This window comes from Emydura macquarii, unplaced genomic scaffold (assembly GCF_026122565.2).
Source record: "Emydura macquarii macquarii isolate MOO-44397 ecotype Brisbane River unplaced genomic scaffold, CSIRO-AGI_Emac_v2 contig_3296, whole genome shotgun sequence".
Taxonomy (NCBI): domain Eukaryota; kingdom Metazoa; phylum Chordata; order Testudines; family Chelidae; genus Emydura; species Emydura macquarii.
Genome location: NW_027133433.1, coordinates 53,285 through 75,257, shown reverse-complemented (window position 1 = coordinate 75,257; position 21,973 = coordinate 53,285). Strand labels below are relative to the sequence as shown.

The 21,973-nt window shown below is 53.0% G+C and overlaps 1 protein-coding gene across 1 annotated transcript in view; it reads left to right on the top strand.

The window, feature by feature from the left end:
* Positions 1-21,404, top strand: part of TRIM28 (tripartite motif containing 28) — a 37,701-nt gene extending 16,297 nt beyond the window's left edge. Inside the window, 18 exon segments of the mRNA XM_067532706.1 lie at positions 3,865-3,977; positions 4,818-4,950; positions 5,794-5,929; positions 7,318-7,434; positions 8,098-8,212; positions 8,996-9,142; positions 12,720-12,834; positions 13,223-13,617; positions 13,754-13,900; positions 16,109-16,145; positions 16,635-16,668; positions 16,897-17,119; positions 17,294-17,595; positions 18,042-18,162; positions 18,539-18,613; positions 18,985-19,119; positions 20,173-20,295; positions 20,297-21,404. Coding sequence (XP_067388807.1) covers positions 3,865-3,977; positions 4,818-4,950; positions 5,794-5,929; positions 7,318-7,434; positions 8,098-8,212; positions 8,996-9,142; positions 12,720-12,834; positions 13,223-13,617; positions 13,754-13,900; positions 16,109-16,145; positions 16,635-16,668; positions 16,897-17,119; positions 17,294-17,595; positions 18,042-18,162; positions 18,539-18,613; positions 18,985-19,119; positions 20,173-20,295; positions 20,297-20,575 — 2,747 coding nt within the window. The 3' untranslated portion in view covers positions 20,576-21,404.
* Positions 21,405-21,973: the final 569 nt, after the last annotated feature.

The window sequence follows — 21,973 nt, the reverse complement described above, 5'->3', positions numbered from 1 at the left end:
TGCCTGGGCCACTTGGCTTGCTATGTGAATGCCATCAATGGAAATGGCTGTGGTGAGAATCTTACAGCTGATTCATTTAAATATGCCAAGAGCATGGCTCTCTCACATACTCTGTTAGGCAGAGGGGTTCTGCGCAGGCACGGAAGTTGAGTGTACTTGATGTGACTCCAGCATTGTGGTGGTGTTGCACAGACAAATGAGAGCTGGATTTTTGGCCCACTCATGAAAGATGCAGCATCTTCTTGCTTAAAGGGATTAGCATCTGCTTAGATTGGAGCATTTGAGAATTTGCCCATTAGATATGTTGTGGGAAATATACTTGCATACTCGGCTTGACAAAACCCTCACTAGGATTATTTAGCTGAGGTTGGTCCTGCTTTGAGCAGGGGGTTGGACTAGATGACCTCCTGAGGTCCCTTCCAACTCTGATTCTATGAAATGCAAGTCACCCTGGGAGTATGGTCTGTTAACATGTTCCTGCTTGTTTTTCCTGACAACCCCCATTATGTTAAACAAACCACTTCACACCATGAACATCCCAGTAAACAGGTCAGCAGTGTTAACTCATTACAGAGCAACTCCAGGGGGTTGGTGCTTAGATGCTGTGACAGTGGGTGCTGTAGAAAACAGTAGCATAGTGCAGACCCAGGCATCTTGTGCCTCTCTGCAGTTTTAAAATGGGCTTCCCTTCTCCCATCTGAGGTTATTGCAAGTGTTTCTACTGTTGGGAATTTAGGGTCAACCCTGGTCTTCAGAAACTGCACTTTGGAGCCACCATCCTGCTTGGAGAAAACCAGACATTCCACTTTTCACGAGCCATTAATCAGCGAGGGTTCTGCCCTGCTGGGCTGCCGCAGCAGCCACTTCGTGCTTCCCTGCCATACGCAGATGGTTGCTGTTAAATGAGCAGCTGTCTTTGTTTGCCCTCTTTCTGTCTGATTTATAATGCAGTCGCTGGCCACGTTGATATGACAAAATTATGTTGACCTAACTTACGTCGGCACACAGCCACCACAGTTACTAAAATCAGTTGTGTGTGCGCACACTTGCTTCCTTGTATCGGCAGTGCGCATCCTCACCAAGAGCACTTGTATCGATTGTACTGTCAGCGTGGGGCATGGTGGGACAGCTCCTAAAAAGCCAATGACAGTCAAAGTAAGCAACGTGGTGTCAAGCTAATTGTGCCGCTCTGGGAGGTGATGCTACCAAATCGGCGTGGAGAGGCACTTAGGTGGAGCCAACTTAAGTGAAGACGCGCAGCAAGGCAACTTACATTGACCTAAGCCTTATAGTGTAGACCAGGCCCAAGGCTGCTAGTCAGGGGAGAAGGGGAGCCAAGAGGTAGCCTGCAGTGCATTCATGGTGAGAATCCAAGACCACAGGAAATCTGTGCTGTGACCGGTATGTAGGGGTAGCTAGGATACCCCGTGGCTTGCGTCCCACTGAACATGACCAAGCCCGCTTGTTTTCCTAGTCATCAGAGGGTCTGGCGCAGTTTTGTCACTGAAGAATGAGCAACTTTGGGGAACCCTCACCGCTTTCCTGGCTGCAAATGACTAACAGGATCTGGGCTTGACATCAGGAATGTGTGAAGGGGGTTAATTCTTCTCCAGGGAGTTGCACCATGGACAAATTCAGGAAGCAGTAGGCTGGCCTTCTCAGATCAGCTCGTGGTCTGACCTTTACCATGCAATAGTCCCTGGGTGATCCCAGGGGGATCCATGTTGCTACATCCATGCACTGAGAAACTATCTCATGCCCCTGAGCCTTGAGGTACTGGTATGCTTGCAAAGTTTTTATAAATTACTAAAATAACTCTGCCTCTATCACCCTTCTCTGGATTTCCCTGATGTCAGCGTCTCCTCTTCCCCCCTTGGAATTTACCCACTGTACCAGAAGGGCAAGACTTACGGGGAGTCAATTAGGATAGACTAGCTCATCTGCAGAAAAGGGATCATGATTTAGATTTAATTGTCCATACAAGAAGTATTTGATTTGCTTATTCCCACTCACTGGATGCAGCTGGAATATTAAGTTTGCCCATTGGCTCTCACCTGTCGGGGAGATGGTTTCTCCCAGCTTTGCTCTCCTCTTCTCTGAGCCATCTGTTGCTCTTCTTTTTCTTGTCTTGTCCCCTAGGGCCTCACCAGAGTCCTAAATGAGGTTGGCTCTGCTGGTCCTGCAACAGGGCGCTTGGCAGAGTGAAATAACACAGGCTAAAAGCTGAGCCATGTCAAAGGCTAATGCAACCATCCAGCGTTAGTGGGTTGGTGGGGGCAGTGGAGGAATAATGAATCTGTTACCAAGGGATCTCAAGAGATCATCTCGTCAGTCCCCCACACCTTAGCTGAGGCAGGACCCGGGTACACCTAGATTGTGCCCGATAGGTTTGTCTAACCTCTTAAATCTCCAACGATGGACTCCACAACCTCCCTAGGTAACCTGTTCCAGTGCTGTACTATCCTTAGAATTAAGTGTTTCTAACATGCACCCTTCAGACACTTGCTCCATCTTGTAATGGAGAGGGGGGTGCAGAGTGGATCTTATCAGGAGTTACAGGAGAGGATGGGGAGGATGACTCCTAATCTGTAAACAGAAATCTTGAGATGGCAGATGTTAGTGTAGTGAATTAGTTAAAATTGCACATAATGCTTTGTATTCATGGTAAATGTTGTTGTCGAAACTTGTTAGTAATTAAATTGCTGTAACCTGTTTTGTACATGCAGAATACATCAGATGTATGTTTTGGTGAGGTTTGTCGAATATGCACTGTGCACTAACTAGATGTCTCTAGTCTTTTAATGTCTGGAATGTTTTCTACAGAGATAGATAAGAGAAGGTGTGTAAGGGCTGTGGAATTTAATATGTGCTGTAAACAGGGGGAATATAAATATGTGCAAAATTGAGCTCAGAGTTGGAACAGTGAAGATGTAACAGCTACAAGACTGTTTCCCAGATTAGTAATGTAGTCACCTTTCTGTGCTCTGCTGATTTATCTTTAGTTAATAAACTGAGCCTGGTTATCTGACATCAACTTGATAAAGGAACTGAACCCTTGATACAGAAGCAATTCCATGTTCCCTGAGCCCAAACCCCAGGCACTACCAAAAGTACCAGTTCCTCACAAGTAAACCCCTCCATTTTAATGGCTGCTCCTCTGTGGGGAGGCAGAGGTGTGTGTGTGTGTGTGGGGGGGGGGGGTCTTGCTCATTGGGGGCAAATTCTACTAAGTTTTGAGCACTTGAAAGCAGGTTGGCCCACCTTTACCCATTGCATTGTGCTCTCCCTGCTGGCTTCTGCTCAGGTGCTGTGAGAGCAGAGGTTGTGCCCTGTAACATGGCAGTTGGGAGAGAAATGACTCCTTCTCCGTGTACTCTTGTAAGATGTGTAGGATCTGTGTGGCTGCTGTTTGGGAATTATGGAAGCCCCTAATGTTGGGATGCTTTTAGGCTGGAGAAATCCAACTGGTGGGGCAAAGGAAGAGGGCCCAGTGACTGTGTTCTGCTCATGGAGCATGAGCAGGTGCAGTTTCAGTCAAGATGCAGAGACCCTTCCGGACAGCCCTTACATCCCATGTCCAGGCCTGCAGCAGCCATTCAGAGATGGTGCTAAGTTTCAGTATCTTAGCACTAGTCTACTCTACAAACATATGTCTGTATAATTATGTTGCTCAGGGGTGTGGATTTTCAGGGGTGATTGAATCCGTTACCAAACTCCCAGTGTAAACAGCGCTATGTCAATGGGAGGTCTTCTCTCCTCTCTAGGAGGTGGATTAATTACACCCCCCTCCCACCCCTCTGGATTATCTGCAAATCAGCTGCTGCTTCCTGTGTGTGACACTCTTCTTCTCCACTTCCCTTGCAGTGGTGGACTGCCCTGTGTGCAAACACCAGTGTTACCTCAAAGACATCGTGGAGAACTACTTTCTGAGAGACAGTGGGGCAGAGGCAGCCACAGACAGCAAGGATGCCAACCAGGTGGGGATACAGCCTTCATGCCCCTTCCTCCACGGTCTCTGATCGACCCCTCAGGAGAGCACAATTCTGCTCCCCACCTTGTTATTCCCAGGTTGCCATGCAGCCCAGTTTGTGGTGGGAGTAGCTTGCAGAGCCTGGCCATAGACCAGTTCAGTTCTCCTGGTGAAAGGAAGTGCCTGGTTGTCAGGCCTGCTTGCTTGAATGAAGCCATTGTGTTCACACAGTCACCCTCTTAGGCTGTGTACATTACAAATGACTTTGGCATAATTTACATCATTCAGGGGTGTGAATAATCTACACCCCCGAGGGATGTAAATTATGTCCAGCTAGGTGCTGGTGTAGACAGCGCTATGTCGGTGGGAGAGCTTCGGCGGCCAACATAACTGCCACCTTTTGTGGAGGCAGGAGTTAAGCCTTTGGGAGAGCTCTTCTGTCGGCTTAGAGCGTCTTCACCAGAAGCACTGCAGTGGCACAACTATGCCGCTGTAAATTATGTGTACTGTAGACATAATCTTAAAGCAGAGAATAAGTTAGGACAGGTTAGCTCCAAACCCATCGCACATCTGGAGCCTATTTTCATCCGTTCAGTGTTAGTTGTGGGACCGCAAAACTGTGCTCCCAGGGTCATTGCTCCATGCAATACCACAGGTGCCCATAACTGCACTGAGAGCTGCGGATGCTGAACACCCTTGGAAATGAGCCCTGGTGTCTGTCCTTGCCATGTGCCCCAGGCTTTCCTTTCCCAGGTCTTGGCATTATTTGAGGTGCTAGGCTGGGGTTGTGGGGGGGGGGGGGGGGTTGGTGTGTTCCCTGGTGCTCACCCTTTCCCCTGTCCCCCAGTGCTGCACCAGCTGCGATGACAATGCCCCGGCTACCAGCTACTGTGTGGAGTGCTCAGAGCCGCTATGTGAGACATGCGTGGAAGCCCACCAAAGGGTGAAGTACACCAAGGACCACACGGTCAGATCCACAGGTCAGTGCCCCACCACTCCGCCCCCACGCCTGGTGGGGGAATCCTGAGCTAGCCTGGTACCATGTGCCCCTTGAAGTGGGGTTGGGGGTCGTGGAGTGTAACTGCTTCTTGCCCACCCAGAGTGCTGCACTTAGGTGTTGTCTACATGAGAACTGGTTTAAACGGGTTTGCAATCAGGTGGCTAAACCGGTGCAAACTCCTATGTGGATGCGATGTTTGTTCTTTTCAACTTAACCCGTTCTCAAGTGATAAAATCCACTCTTCAGATGAAGTGAGACCATCCACCTGGGGTTGTACTGCTTTAATTGAATCTGTTTGAATTCTTCCCTTTGGGCAGTCTGGTGCAACTTTCTCATGTAGACAAGGCCCCAGAGGCAGAAAGCTGGGCCTCTTACATCCCCATTGTGTCATTCCTGGGGGAGAGGGCTTTGCACTGCCTACCCCCTGGCAGCATGGGCTCTGCTGTCCTCTGACCAGCATGGGAAGCTTCGATGAGAGGAGCTCATAGCTTGAGGGAATCTGGGACAAGGGAGGACTGGGCACACAGGCTGTCCGGCATGTTGTGTGTGATGGCTGAGCAGGCTTCCCCTTCAGCTCTGCCAGTGCCCCTTAATCCAGACCTGCAGCCCCCCTGGATTCACCGCAATGCACAGCTCTGCCACTATCCCTCGATCCCAGCCTGCAGCCCCAACTATCCCAGTCCTGGGCTTCCTCCTGCAGCTCTGCTGCTGCCCCTCACTCCTGACCCACAGACCACTCCAGGTTGGTGGTTGGCTGCTGTGGGCAGCAGTGTCCCTGGGATCCTGGCTGGAGGTGGAGGGTAATGCTCGCGCTCTGCTCTAGGCCCGTCGAAGTCAAAGGAAGGCGAGCGCACCGTCTACTGCTCTGTGCACAAGCATGAGCCCCTGGTGCTGTTCTGTGACACCTGTGACACGCTGACCTGCCGGGATTGCCAGCTCAATGCCCACAAGGATCACCAGTAAGTGTGCACGTCTGCTGGCTGTACTCTGCTATGGGTGACTACGCTGCTCTCTGGTATCCCTTCTCTGCCTGTTCTGAGGCAGGGTTGCGCTGTCCCCTACCTCTGCCTGGGTTCCTAATGGTGTGGCTGACTTGGGCCAGGCTTGCATGCCCTCTGCACAGGTGTGGCTGGCCTGGGGCAGGCTCTTTGCCTCAGTCAGTGCAAGGCTGGAAATGTGGATGCCTTCTGCCAGCCTGTGCCATGCTTCCTTCCAGATGGGACAGTCGTAGGAGACCCCTCTGCCAACCTGTGTATCCTCTCTCCTAGATGGCTTGGCTGGGATGGCCATGCCAGGTCTCTCCGCTAGGCATGGCTGGCCTCTGCCATGTTTCCTGGCTGCTGGTGTGGTTGAGGCAGCTAGACCAACCTTTGGTGCTGTGGGTAGGTTGGGTCTTGGTGTTCCTGGACCTGTTCTCACTTGGGCCCCTGTGACCGTTCTCAGGGTAGCCCGAACTGAGTCAGTTTACACCCCTGCCTCCAGCGAGGAGACAGGCTGTAATCTCCCTGTCACTACCAGCCTGTCAGCCACCTAGCAATCTCCTCTGGGCTGTGCCATCCTGCACTTAGCGCAGTAGGGAGTACCCAGCTTGTGTGATTCAACTCAGGAGCAGCGCCATGCGTAGTTTGGCAGCACTGAGGTTTATAGTGAATTATCAGAGTCAGGAGATAGTGAGCGAGGAAATGGAAGCGAAAGGTTACACACAAAACAAAAGCCTAACACACTTTCTGGGAGACTCTCGGCGTAGCAGGCTAACCTCCTGTCTAAATTCTATCTTGTCCCAGACATCATTCTGCAGTGTTCCAACAAAAGTGGGCTGGGTGCCCATTTTCATGAAAGTCAACACAGTTCCCACTTACTTCCTGATTGCGGGAAGACAGGGTGTCTTTTGTTCCCCAAATGTAGTCCAGCAAACCTTTTGACGTGTATCTCAAGATAAGGTTCTCTACCCCGCTCTGTACTCTTCCCCGTTCACTGCGTATGTAAGCATGTCTCCGTTGTGTTAACTTACAATGCTTAATTTACTTGCTGGCCAAGAGACAGGCTAATAAAAGTCCTTTGTCTAGCAGAAAACCTGCTTCTCCACCTCTGCTGTGAGATGGAATCTAAGAACATATTTTCAGTGTGTACATACAATTCGCAACAATATTTAATAACCAGTGTGACCCTGGCTTTCATTGAGATCTCCCGTGGTGTACTTTGGTGAACCAAAATGTACATACGAGAATCAGGAGATGGTTGCACCCCCCTGACCAGCTGGTATGGAGGGGTTCATGGGTTGCAGCCCCTGCACCCATTTTCGGGCTGGCCAGCTCCAAGCATTCACTCTCGGCTCCCATCCTTGCAGGTATCAGTTCTTGGAGGATGCTGTCAGGAACCAGCGCAAGATGCTGGCTGCACTGGTGAAGCGCCTGGGGGACAAGCACGCCAGCCTGCAGAAATCCACAAAGGAAGTGCGCACCTCGTACGTAGCCCTCCTGAGTGCCCCGACCATGCTGCTGAGCTGCAAAGAGGAATACCACCAGCCACAAAGAGGCGCAGGGCAGCCCTTTCTTATGCCTGGGGGAAGAGGGGATTGAGAGATCTCCTCTCTTTGAGTATTGGTCCCTGTGTGTATTCCACTCTGGGTACACATGTGCCTAGTATCTTTGCAAGCAATGTCCATGTCTGCAACTCAACTCTCCTCTTGCTCTGTGCCAAGGGTGTTGTGAGTCAGGGCAAGACCACCTCTTCTGGTCCTTGACGCCATATGGCCAGAGTTGAAACCTTTGGTGTCACTGAACAGACTCCTGTTTGCTTTCTGCATTTCCCATTAGCCAAAGGGAGTGGTCCTAGCTGGTAGGTGCAGTCAGGACAGAGGCCTCTGGGACTCCTGTTAGCTGGGGAGGAAGCACTTGGGGTTGATGGAAAGGTGTCCCCTTTCAGAGAGCAATTTAGGACCAGGCCCAGGTCAGACACTCCTGTCTTAGCAACAGCTACATGAGAGCATGTCTGGCCCTAACCAGCTGAAGGGATGCAAGAGGGAAGCATATGCTATTGCAGAACCGCTCCCAGCCTCTGAGACAGAAAGCCCTGGGAGAGTGGTGGGTGTGGGTGTATAGTATGCTCAGTGTGTGTGGCTTCGCAGGATCCGGCAGGTGACGGATGTGCAGAAGCGGGTGCAGGTGGATGTGAAGATGGCCATCCTGCAGATCATGAAGGAGCTCAACAAACGGGGCAAGGTGCTGGTCAGTGACGCACAGGTAGGTGCATGTCCTGCTGTCCTGGCAGGGGCCTTGAATGTGGTGTGTGAGAAGTTGCTCCAAGCACGTGTTAATCTTAGCTCTGAAACCTGCGCTTTCCCCACTCTCAGCAACTAAGGCTGGCTCCTCCCGATTATCTTGGATTCACAGGATCTGTGCTACATCCCAGCTCTTAGATAGTCCCTTAGAGAAACCTTTCCAGTGTGCCAGCCCCCAAGGGATCCCACTCCACAGGGGTAGGCTCCATGGCCCTTCTGCCTCCTAGACTGGGCTGCAGAGCTCTCTCATTCCTGCTCCACCCACTGGCTGTGCCTAGCACATCAAGCTGAGATCAGTCTCAGAACAGGTATCTGTCCACTTTCCAGGGAGTGTTGCACTTCAGCAAGTATTGTTGCCCTGCTGCAGAGCCATGCTGAGATCACATGCACCACCTGCCGGAGTTCCTCATGAATTTGGGTCAGTCCTTGAGGCTCCCATTGACTTTCCAGAACCTCCCTTATCATTGGTGGCTTCTGCCAGCCCTTTTAACGATCCATTCGTGCCCCCCTGGTTACTCCCCATGTCTTCTGCTCTACCCCAGGAACAGTTTTTTGCATCCACTCAGTAGCAATCCCTACTCAATTCACTGATGTGCATATCATTCATTAAAATACTAAGCAATTCCCACTTGGTCCACACAGCCTGCTCTGCAGCCTGGGGCATGTGGCAGCATCCTGCTGGGGGTGGGTAGGGCAGGTCTCTGCACTGTCACTGATGGGGTGCTGGCATTTGGCTGTGTTGCAGAAAGTGACCGAGGGGCAGCAGGAGAAGCTGGAGCGTCAGCACTGGGCTATGACCAAGCTACAGCGCCATCAGGAGCACATCCTGCGTTTTGCCTCCTGGGCCCTGGAGAGTGACAACAATACTGCCCTGCTGCTTTCCAAGAAACTGGTGAGTGGAAGATGTGTGGGAGTGGGGGCAGTGGCACTGGCTGCTACAGTAGTCCAGCACAGTAGGGCCCCATCTATTGCCAGGTCGCTGACCCTGGTCGCAGGCTGGTTCTGCTGTACTCACTGCAGGCTACTCTGAGACTGCCACTGTGATCAGCTCTTGCTGGTGTAGTACAACCTGTCACAGCTCAGTCTGACTGCTCCTGCATTCCTCCTCTATGATCCAGCAAGGACATCTGCTCCAGGCTCCCCAGCTGTCTGCTCTTTTGGGCAGAGACCTGCATGTGTCTCTCTCCTGGCCGGGGTATTTCCAGGGTATGCAGTTCTCCACCTACGCTGTAAATCCCCCCTGGCAAGTCAGATGGCCTAAGCAGGCCAACATCTGCTTACTTTCTCCTCAGAGGCTACAAACAGCGTGACTTTCCCTGGTTAGTGACCACCCAGCTCTTTCTCAGCAAGCATATTTATTCTTACGGTGAAAGCACTGTAGAAAACATATTAAAGCAATATAAGAACTGGCATGTGTACTAATACGCTTAGCAGAGATCACCCCTGTTGCGGGAAGGGTTCTCGCTGGTGATCAGTTCTTCAAACCCCAGCAAAGGGTTTTTTCTGGGGTTACCAGTTCATAACAGCTTTTGCTGAGAACAGCCACCCCCCATGAGTAACTGAGCCTGTCTTTTATACAGCGAGGGTCTTTGACCTTGAGATTCCAGGAGCAGGTAATCAGTAGACAATGGTATTTCTCAGGGCATAACTAGATAAGTTCATGGAGGATAGGTCCATCAATGACTATTAGCCAAGTTGGTCAGGGATGCAACCCCGTGCTCTGGGTGTGCATAGCCTTTGATTGCTGGAAATTGGGACTGAATGACAGTATGGATCACTTGATAATTGCCCTGTTCTGTTCATTCCCTTCATAAAGCTGGGTTTTTGCATAACTGGAGGAGGGAGGAGGTACATTAAGAACCCTTTGAAGCTCATAATAAATATTCCTCAGGGATTACGTTAGTCACGTCTCCCTCTAGAGACATTAGATACAATCCCATAATACAGATGCACTTGTGTTTCTAATACAATGATCTCCAAAATATTTAATTTGGTAAGGTTTGTCCAGGATATTGTAGGGAATTGTCGTATCTGTCACAAGCCCCTCAGAGGTTAACCCTGAACTGGCCGCCTCTCAGCAGACTTGCTTCACACTGTGGTAGCAGTAGGGGGACCCCATGGGGAATCAGCACCCTCGGCCATAATGAGCTACCTGCCCCAGAAGGCTTATCAGTGAGGGGAAGCCTGGAGATGGTATCTAGCTGTTGCTGGGATCTCTGCACCTGCCAGTGGGTGAAATGCTGTGGTTGGTTTGCAGTGATCTCAGCATATCCATAGCAAAACGGCTTGCTCTGCAGGCTGTTCTCTTTGCAGCCCCCAAAGAAGAGCAAATGGGGAAAGTGGGATTAACAGTCACAGTTCCACAGGTAGCCACCTCTGACCCCTTCCTGCTGCCTTGAGAGCCCCATCCCTGTGATACTTCCCGGGGCTGAGACATCTCACTACCACCTGACTCCACAGACAGCACTACCACGCCCCTCTCAGCCTGTGTTGGCTCTGCTGTCACTTTGCAGCTTGGTGATATATCTGAGCATCCCCTTGCAGCGACCAGCCCTGGTCCACTGGTTGCTTTCAATACTGTTACATGAACTGTTCCCAATGAAGCAGTATGCCTTTTAAAGCATTTTTAAATATCACTTAAGTAGTTCACAGTGACAACAAGTCAAAGTTTATTTAACAAAGTATAGAGATTAGCACATCAGAGTATTGAAAACACATGGTTACATGGTCAGATAAAATCATAACATGCCTCCTCCTAGGGCCTAGACTTAATTATCAAGCTATTCTCTTGTCTAATGAAGTGTTGCTTGCTCAAAGTTTCTGCAGCCTTTTTCAGCCAGGTTGACACAGACCCTCTTCATGAGAGAGAAAACGCTGACCGTTTGTCTCCTCAAGGAAAGATAAAGGGTGTCTCCTGGTACCCGTAGATATATTTGGATAGTCCCTTGTTCTTTTTCATAAGTAGGATACCCCCCACTGATTTTTTTTTCCCCTGGGGCTGCTGTCTTGGAAACCTTGTCATCTTGTAATCCACATCTGGCTCCGCATGCAGATATGCTTATGTTCTGAGACATGCAATGGCCAGACAGGCAGATAAGCTTCTGCTGCCTCCTGCTTGAAAGGAACCTGTTTAATACATGTCACCTCCATGGCTTTGAAAAAACAATTTCCAGCATAGTTATGACTCCTTAAATATTACCCAGACGTACATTTTGCAGTGAGGATGACCTATGGGCGCTGGTTAGAGACCTCCCACACTACCCTTCGGTGAACTGAACAGACACATCTGGGGATCCCTGTTTAAAACAAAACAAAACACCAAACAAACCCCCCCCCCCCCCAAAAAAAAAAAAAACAAAAACAAAAACAAAAACCCCAACCTATGCTCCCTGTTCCCTTTTCCAGTTTGGCATCAAGAAGTTCCTGGGTCACAATCCCACTCACCTCCCCAGCCTTCATCTATTGCCTTTCTCAGGCCAGAATCCCCATGCCTCATGCCCTCCGGACTCGGTGTCTTAGGTCTTAGACCCCTGCAGTTCACTGGGATGGCCTCAACAGGTCTGACTTTGATTCAGCACCTGCTGTCCTGTTCTCTTGGGAGCAGTGAAAGGGTTTACCAGGGCCTACCCAACCTCCAGACAGCAGAGTGCTGTGTATTCAGAGAAAACACTGTTTGAAAACAGCAAATGGCTTTTATGCAGGCCTGGCTTACCATCTTCCCCGTGGAGATGCTGGTAAGTTTAAAGTCTTGCAGGATGTCTTCTGGTCGCAGGTTCGTAGCTTGTAAGGCCAGAAGGGATCATTGTGATCATCTGCTGATCTCTTGGATAGCATAGGCCTTGAATTAATCCATGTGTGCATGGGGGCAGAGCTCTTAGAAAAAATTCCAGTCTTGTGTGTTCTTGGTTTGAATGGGTGACCCTCTCCCCAGCTCAGAGCTGATAGTTGATGCAGTTTGGAGATAGGTCAGACCAGGCAGTGCTATGCTCATTACCTGCCTTGTTTGTGTTGGGGGGTTGACGTTAATTACCGCCTATTAACTGTAGACCTATAGGAGGAAGCATACCCATCTGACCCTTTATCCCAGCACACAGTTGCTGGCCAGTCTGTAAATGTACACACAAAGTTCACAAAGCTAACACTGTGGGCTCCAAAGGTTCCCTGTTTCTGTAGTATTTGTATCTGTCTTGGGTGGTCTTATTGGTGCACCAGCCATGTGCCAATGGTTAGTGGGGAGGTTGTGACCAGTGTGGATCCCTCCAAGCTTGCATGGGTGTGATCTCCCATTGCTGACTCCTAGGCACCACGTGGAGATCTGAAGTCCAGTGACTTTGAGATGTCAGGGTTTCCCCAGCCTGGCCACACGGGGGTTACAGAGGAGGAGAGGACAGGACGGGAGACCCAGCTGCCTGGGTTTCAGTGGCATTGTTACCCTGTGTGTGACCATCTTTATCCTCCCTGTTCCCCAGATCTACTTCCAGCTGCACCGTGCCCTCAAGATGATCGTAGACCCTGTGGAACCCCAGGGGGACATGAAGTTCCAGTGGGATCTGAACGCTTGGACCAAGAGTGCAGAGACCTTTGGTGAGCTGTGGGACCTGGCATGCACATCTCCAGGGCCACGGGGTCCAGTCCCGGGGCTGCTTTCTGGGCATTAGGGCCCACCTGAAATCTGCCTCCTGCAGCAGGGCCAGCTGGGTGTGGGGATTAAGCCAGTGCACAGAGCACCCCACTGTGCCATGGGAGCAGAGCCCAATGGCCAGCCTGCCTCAAGCCTGCCAGGGATGTTTACAGGAGCTGTCTCCCCAGACATGGGACCACACTCTACTTGCAGCTTAGAGATGGGGAGGCGGGGGGGACGACAAAACTGGGTATGCAAAGGTCTGTGGAAACCCAGAGGTGGACCTAACTCAGGCCTGGGTGCCTTGTTCCCTCATTTGGGGTCTCCCTAATGTGTCTGTCCTCTCCCCAGGAACGATAGTCTCAGAGCGGAGCGGCGCCCCGCAGCCTGCAGCCCCCAACGCGCAGATCCAGCGAGCCAATGCCACCGGCCCGACAGCGGGAGGAGGGGTGAAACAGGTCTCCAGCACTCCCCAGGTACTGGCTCCTCTTACGAATGTCCCTCCCATGGTCCCGAATCCGCCCGGGGCTGCTGTCTCACAGAGCCAGCCTCCGCCTCTGCAGCAGCAGCCGCTGAAGCAGCCTGCCCGGATCCTCATGGCCTCTGCGGTTAAGAGTGGTGCCGGCAGCACCTACGTACAGCCCATGCAGCTCCAGCTGGTGCAGCCCGGCGGCCTCCTGCAGACGAACGGCCAGCAGCAAGTCATGGGCCAGCTAGTGCTCCTGCCCCAGGTCAATGGGACTCAGGTGGGTGCCATGCTCTGGCGGCCACCTTGCAGATGGTGGGGGAGTCTCTTCCTGATGGTAGTGGCAGTGGGGTGGCCTGTGCACCAAGCTCCATCCTTCCCATAGGGGTAACAGGCCCTTCTCCATCTCCCCACAGGGCATGCAGCAAGTCTCGGTGCAGTCCACAGTCGTCAGCAAGGGACAGCTAGCCCCGGGAGTCCTGCTGCAGCCCACCGTGTCTTCCAATAGCCAGGCAGACTGCTTCATCAGTGAGGGTAGCACCCTGGTATCCGCCGCCGTGCAGGTGAGCGGGGCCAGGAGAACCCAGGCTGGCACTGCAGGGGGTGCACCAGGGCCTGATGCCTACACTGGCTCCACCTTCCCTTTGCAGGCTAGGACTAGGCACATTCCAACCCCCCTGGAGTCCTTAGGGGGTATGTCTGCCTAGCAAAGAAAAATCTGCAGCTGGCCAGTGCCAGCTGTGTCTGGCTCCTGGGGCTTGGGCTGCAGGGCTGTTTCATTGATCTGTAGACTTCCAGGCTTGGCTTGACACTCGGGCTCTAGGACCCTGCGGGTTCGACGGGTCCGAAAGCTCAGGCTCCAGATGGAGCCTGAATGTCTACACTGCAATGAAACAGCTCTGAGACCCTGAGTCTGCTGGGCCTGGCCAGCCATGGGTTTTTCTCTTCTGTGTAGACCTATCCAAAGGGTCCCCCTGTGGTGTCCATTGGACACTCACAGAATTCCTGGATCCTTTATTCCCAAAGATACAGTACACTGCAGCTTCCTGGTTAGACCTTAGAAGGCAGCTCTGCTTAATACACAGCACTTTTACATTTGTGTTTAGAGAAAGCAAATATAAGTTTATTTAACACCAGAAGTGATGCAGATGATAGCAAGCGGAGCTGTTGGAAACGAAGGGTTACATATAAAATAAAATCATAACCCATTCTAGGGCCTAACTTTAACTAACAAGATAAAGTTTATTAGAGAGGAGGGTCTCCCACTCAAGTTCTTCTCCCAACATTTAACAACCTGGCTGTGACCTTGTTTTTTTCTGAAGCTGGCAGTGCGTTTGCTTACTTCACCATGGATCCTTCACCTAGGAGTCTTATAGTACAAAAACTCATGGTCTTCCCTTGCAGAGAGGATAACCCCAGCTGCTTGTGTTTTTCTGTCTAAAATCGCTCCCAGAATTTGCAATCACTCAGTTAGCATTTTGCTCAGATCGTAAAGTGTGCAACATTTGTGACGTGTGCAACAGTTAACTTATATGGAGAGACACGTTTTTGGTCTTAAACTTGTTTATCAAGTTCTGGTGATTGGCCCCCCACTCAGACCTTAAGAACATAATTTTCAGTCTATAGACAGCTCCTCACATCCATACATATATCTCATGACACTTAAGATGAGAAGGTAGGGGAGGTCATATATTTGAACCAACTTCTGTTGGTGAGAGAGACAAGTTTTCCAGAATCTTATTTTATTGGACCACCTTCTGTTTGTCCAACATACTGAAAGCTTGTCTTTGCTCACCAACAGAAATTGGTCCAATCAAAGATATGACCTCACCCACCTTGTCTCCAATATCCAACATGACTACAACAGAATTGCATACAACAATTAAGATGAGTGGTGTGAGACAGGCTTCCAGTAGAAACCTTACGTGACTCTTTGGCGAGCTAATGCATAGATACGGGACCCAGGGGATCCCTGTAACTTGTCTACTCCTGGGGGTGCTACTGAGGATGGCTACCCAGGGTTGTGAGGCCCTTCAGCACTACTTGCTGTGAGCATGAGGGAGTTTTGTCTGTGCTTGCTATGGATCAGCCCCCTGAAACCACTAGCCTCTGGCACCCTAAGCACTGCTGTTCAGAGTGCAATAGTGTTCACACCAAGCCCCGTACACTGGGATTGTCCATCCCCTTATCCACTGAACACTACTGAATCACCAAGCCTGCTAGTACCTTCCACCAGCTTGCCACTAGCTCTTCACTTAGACTAGGTCTACACTACAGACCTTAAATATTAGTGTAATGGGTGTGAAAAATGCACAACTCCGAGCATCCTCCCCCAGACAGCACTGCGAGAGAGGGTTTGTGTGGTGTCTGTCCCCCCCTTCCTCCCTCTGCTACTGCTTTTTTTGGGAGGTGTCCTGTTTAGTTCCTTTGCAAATGATCACTTGTGATCATTTGCATTCAGTCCAGACTGGTGGATGGGAGACCCATTGTGAAGCACACAATGCTTAATTTACATATTTTCAGCAGATATTCATAGTACTCATGCATCCACGTCAGTGTGATACTGAACACCAGTGCTGACACCAGTTTGCATTTGAGACCTCGCATGTACTAGAATTATGCAACCCCTCTGCACCCCATTATCAGTTGGCATTAAGAGGTTGTTGACAGGGTAGAGGCAGAGCGGTAACTGGGAATGGGAGGGCTTGGAGTCTCCTGGGGGGGTCTGGTTGAGTTCCTCTTGATGTACCCACCTTTTCATTCCTTTGCAGCCCATGGAGACCCAGGAGGAAGGCTTTGGAGACTTAGGTAAGAAGCCCTGGCGGGGAAGGGGGTGGCAGCACTTGGGGGGACAGTGTGTCACCCTGCCCTCAGATCTCCTGTCTGGCCCCAGAGCAAGGTGCTGGGGGCATCATCAGGGGTGTGGCATCATGCCATGGGGGAAGCAGCACCTCTTCCTGTCTTCATGCTCCCTCCCCACTCCTTATGGGCAACCCCCTTTCCCATTGCCCTTCCAGCTGCCCACACCATCTGCAGGGATGCGGTTAAAGTCTCTCTTCAGGGTTTAGCATCGATACCCCTCTGAGATTAATTGGGAGACCCACCAGCCTTCCCACCCATTCCAGGGCTAGAAACTGGCTCTCTTCTTCTGGCTTCTTTGGGATTTCCATTGGTAGTGTGGTTGGAGCCAGGCATCTGTTCTCTCCCAGCCCCCCAACCAGGGAGATGATGGCGGGGGGGCACCCGGCTGAGGGGAGAAAGGCCTCCTGACTCGTGCCTGGCTTCTTTCCCCAACAGACAGCACCGAGGCCCATGTATCGGGAATGAAGAGGTAAGTTACTGAGCCCTTCCCCTGATGCCTGGGGAAGCATTTGGGCTCTTGTCGCAGTGCCAGGAGTGTAGGGGGCGGAGTGGGACTGTATTTATCTACCAGCCTGTTGCATGCTGTCTATCTCCCCTTTCCCCCCATGGATTTCCTGTTGCTGTGACCCTCTCCACCTGGGTGTGGGGCCCCGCCACCAGTCAGTGGTCATACCTTGAGCCCTGTGCTACATTGCAGGCCTAGGCCTTTGGACAGTGACATGGGCAATGTCATGCGCAAGGTGCCACGGGTGAGCCTGGAGCGGCTGGATCTGGACCTGACAGCTGACAGCCAGCCGCCCGTCTTCAAGGTCTTCCCTGGCAACAGCAACGAGGACTACAACCTGATCGTCATTGAGCGCGGGGCGCAGCAGGGTGCCACGCAGCCCTCTGGCACCACCCAGCCCGGAGCCATGGTCAAGGTCAGTGATGCTTTGGGGTGCCTGCCTGGCCTGCTGTAGGGGGTCAGTTGAGCATGTGCCAGTGCTGTGGTTAGTGGTGGCGCTGGGCTCCTGGCCACGGGGAATCCAGCCCTGGTGGCCTCCCTGTCCCGCTGGGCTGTTGCTGAGCTGCTAACCCCATGCTGTTCCCGCCAGGAGGAGGAGATGGAGGCGGCAATCGAGCGTCCGACAGAGGAGCCCAGAGACACCAAGCCTGTCGTCCTGCCCCAGGACATCCTGGCTGCTGAAGGCTCCGCATCCCGCCTCATCTCCCCCAGCGGCAGCACCAGCTCTGGTCTGGACGTGACACCAGGCCAGAGCCAGGAGGGGGGCATGGAGGCGGCTGATGCTGCCCACTGCAGAGTGTGCCGGAAGGCTGGCTCCGTTGTGATGTGTAACCAGTGTGAGCAGTGCTACCACCTGGACTGCCACCTCCCTGTGCTGCAGGAGATTCCCAGGTAGTGATCCCCATCCCCAGGTCCCCTGATAGCCTGGCCTCTGCTGCCCTCACTTGAGCTCTACACCTGCCCACTGCATGTCTGCTCTGTGCGTTGCTTCCCACACCACAGCTCCAGAGTGCTAAAGAGGCTGGGTGTGTCTGGCCATAGCACCAAGCTGTGAATCTGCCTGCCCCAGCCCAGCCAAAAGGGGAGGCTGGTTCTAGCCAGTTGGCTGGGCTCTGCTTGTTCCTCAGTCAAAGGTCTGGTCACAGTGACTGGCCCTTGTGAATAGCTGGCATTAGAATGGGTGGGTGGGGGCAGGGCTGGGAGTCAGGACTCCTGGATTCTCTCCCCATCTCTGGGAGGAGAGTGGTGTCTAGTGGTCTGAGGTACTGAGAGGGCAGACGTCCTCGCTGCACTGGAGTCGCCTACTGTGGTGCTCACGCCTCTCATTGCCTCCACAGCCAGGAGTGGAAGTGCCTGCTGTGCCAGGAGCTGTCCGCGCCCAGCGACGAGGACGGCATCAACTTCCCCACCTCAGAAGATGACGAGGGCCCCAATAAACTCTCCTCCTTGGAGCAGAGGGTTTGTGTGGGGCAAGGCAGCTCATGCTCTGGGGGCTGGTGGCCAAGTGGGAGGGGGAGTGTTGGGAGTGTGAGACTCTCCCTGCCCCAGAGCGCCATGAGGCTGGGGGCACATATGAGCAGAGCGCTCATCGTCTGCTCTGTGGGCTGCAGGATGTCCCAGCAAGCAGGGCTGGCCTGGCCAGTCCACTGCTGTCTGGGGGGGTGGACTGGGCCTGGTCTGGTGCCTCAGGGCCCGGCCTTGCTCCTGCACTGACTCCATGGAGCCACATATTGGGATGCTGTGGCCACGTGCGGGCCCCATCCCAAGTGGGAGGGGTGGTCGCTGGGTCCTTTTGTCCCTGCTCCTAACCCTGCTGTCTTCCTTGGCTTGGCAGAAGTGTGAGCGCGTCCTGCTGGAGCTGCTATGCCATGAGCCATGCCGGCCTCTCCACCGGCTATCGAATGCCACGGTGAGGCGCGCGGGGGGGGAAGAAGGGGGCTGTGCTTGGGTTATGCGGGGGAGTGCTGTGGGTGGGGGTCTGTGCTCAGTGCGCTAGGGGGTGGGAGGCACACTCTGAGTGGGATGCGCTTGATGCTGTGGGTCTTTGCTCCCCACACTGCATGAAGTGTGGGGGTCGCTGTGCGTGGGGAGCTGCTGTTGATATGTAGGGCGTGGGAACCCCCGGGTTGGGGCAGTCTCATTAGTGCTTGAGTGCTGGTGACCCTATTCTAGGGAGAGGGTTTCTGGTGTGTGGGTGGCAGGGAAAGGAGCCAAGGGAGATGGGGAGGGCAGGAGTCTCCTGTGGGTGGGCGCAGGCCTGACCCCTGCCATCTCCCACAGGAGGGCCAGAACACCATTGACCTGACCCTGATCCGAGCCAAGCTGCAGGAGAAGCTCTCCCCACCCTACCGCTCCTCGGAGGAGTTTGCCCAGGATGTCTGGAGGATGATCAAGCAGTTCAACAAGCTGACAGAGGTCAGGGCTTGCCTGGGATGCTCCTTCTCCCTCCTGGTTATGGGGAGAGGCATGTCCCTCCTTGGCCTGGGCCACGCATGGGGCGGGGGCACGGCATGTCTGATTGCAGTGAACCAGGCAGGGTGAGTATGTGATGCACCCTGGGGGTGCCCAGAGCTGAGACAACTCGCTACCACCTGTGTTTAGCATGTGCCTGAGCACGGCTCAGCTCCCCATCGCCATTGGCCACCCGAGCCCCCTCTCCTCTCAGCCTACACTGGCCCGTTGGCTCTCTGCAGGCTTGCGATAGGCACACTCCATCCTCCAACCGCCCTCTTGGATACAGTCAGTACTCATAGGCCCACACTCCCAGCTGGCTGGTCCTATGTCAGATCCCCCTCCAGTTTTTGTCGCACAGCACGAAAATAGATTTATCATGAAAACAAGTGTAACAGAAGTTTAAACATGGAAAACCATGTTCCCTAGTGTCCCTTCGAGATCCTGGGCTTAACTCGTTGCTGTCCCATCTTATAAGTATAACTCACATGTCCTTGCAGTGTTTTACAGCCCAGCTTGGCTGTGATCTTCTCATCATGAGATGAGTTGCCATGCCCTTTTCTTGTGGAGAGTGAGGGGGCATCTCTGCCCCCTAGAGAGACCTCCACAATCCATTGCCTTTACCCAGGAATAGCCATTCCTCTTGCTGTTTTTTTTCTTCCTATAACTCCCCAATCTCTTCATTGGCGTTGGGCCAGGCAGTAGACGGGCTCCGCTGTGAAGCAGACAGTAGGCACATGCCCAGCCATGGGGGGCAGGAGAGAAGCAGCATCCTCTTGTCTGAGGGGAGCACGTTCATCACTGTCTGGTGACCTGCCTTCACTCCCAACCTAGAGTGCACCATTTCCAGCACAGATACGGAGCTCCTTAAGTGTTATCCATATGTATGTCTCTCTGTGACGCATGGCCAGCGGGCTGCTGGGGCCACTACCTCTTTGTAGAGGTGAATTGTGCATGTAAGGGTTTGTTTGGCTGTCGTTTCTGACCACCCTGTCCCACTGTGCTCCTCTCCGTCAGGACAAGGAGGATGTCCAGTCCATCATTGGGCTGCAGCGCTTCTTCGAGTCCAAGTGGAGCGCCTCCTTCGGTGACCGGAAGTTCTCCTCAGTGCTGGTAGATCTCATCCCGCTGGACGAGCAACGCAGCGAGAGCGGCAGCAGCCTCACCCACCGCAGCTCCCCTGCCGGCTCCCTGGGTGAGGCCCCTGCTGCCTCCGTGGGTGCCGGAGAGGAGGTGTGAGAGGCTGGCCTGGATGGACTGGAGCAGCTGCCCAGTGTCCCGTGGGCAACGACCAAAAGCGCCTGGGACTCGCCCCGAGTTGTGTGGCGGCAGCTGGCCGGCCTGTCCCCCACTCCAGTTGAAATTGTTTTGTTTATTTGGGGAGCCCTCTCCTCCCCATGCCCGTTCCTCTTTGCCATGAAACCTTCACACACGGTTTGCGTTGAGGGTCACCCACCCACCTCCCCCTGCTGTGGTGCCCTCTGCCTTGACTGCCGGTGGGCAGCGCACTCCAGGGCTCCCCCTCCTCATCTCTCCTGTGGGATTTCAAGGTGGGGCGGGTGGGGGGAGCTATCATCTGCAGGCAGGGTCTGGCTGGGACGCATGGCTGGGTTTAGGGCAATGCTAGAGATTGGGCCCTCATCCCTGCCCAACCTGGGGACCTTGCCCGGCACCTGGGCTCACCTGCTGCCTGCCCTGGTTGTGGGGTCATGCTGTCTGCAGCCATGTGCGTGGGATCTTAGGGGTGGAGGAGCTCTCTGGGCCCTGTGGAGGGCAGGTGGCTCAGTGAGGGAAAAGAGGCTGGTGGAGGAGGTTTCCAATAGCTTGTCCTGCTGGGAAACTCCCCCGGTTTGCCCCCTTCCCCATCTCCATCTCAGCATCCCTGGCACAAGCTCTCCCCTTAAAGCTATTCCAAGCCACTGTCCACTCTCTAGCTGCATCCCCTCTTTCTCCTCCCCCAGCTTGCAGTGCCGGTGCACTCCCTCTCCTCACCCATGCCAGGGGAAGCTGCGGTTCAGTGGTTTTGTAACTGATGCCCGAGGCAGGGCCAATTCCGACTCCTGTACGTGTCCTGGCAGGGCAGCTGCTTTCTGGCCTGGTTTTGTCTTTCTCCAGCCTGCAACAAGATTCCAGGCAGGGCTTCGCTTGTATATTTTAGATGGCTTCTTTCATGTCACCCAATAACTGTTTGCGACCTGTGCGATGGAAACGTGTTTCTCTGAGAACGGAATAAATATGGGTTTTATGTACTGCTCTGTCAAGTGCCTCGTCCTTCCCTGGGCTGGGCTACGGCTTATACACACTCCCTGCTGAAAGGGGATGGCACCCGGTCCCTTCCTCCAATGGCTTTATTGGAAACAGAACACCTGTGTGGCGGATGTGCCCAGAGAGAAGCAGCATGGTCTGTTGGATAGAGTGGTGGGGTCCAGGACACCTGGGTTCTATTCTGGCTCTGGCCTGCTGGGATCCTGCTCCTTTGCCTCAGTTTCTCCTGTTGTGCAGTGAGGAGAACAATACTGACCTCTTTGGTAAATTACTTGGAGATTGGATGAAAAGAGCTAGATGAGTAATTGTTGGGTGCTTTTGAATTGAGGAACCCCAGTACCATCTTAAACCCACTCCTCTGAAAACCTCCCAGTTGTGCAGCAGCTGAAACAGGTCCACAATGTTCTGTTGAAACCACTGTGGTTGTGAAGTGCTGAGAACAGAAATATGTCATGGGAAATGTCCCTAGAGTGCCATGTGGGAGTTGAAGATTAGTTGACAAATGTCCCATTCTCCAAGGGTGTTGGTGGTGACTGGGGCATCCTGGGAGATA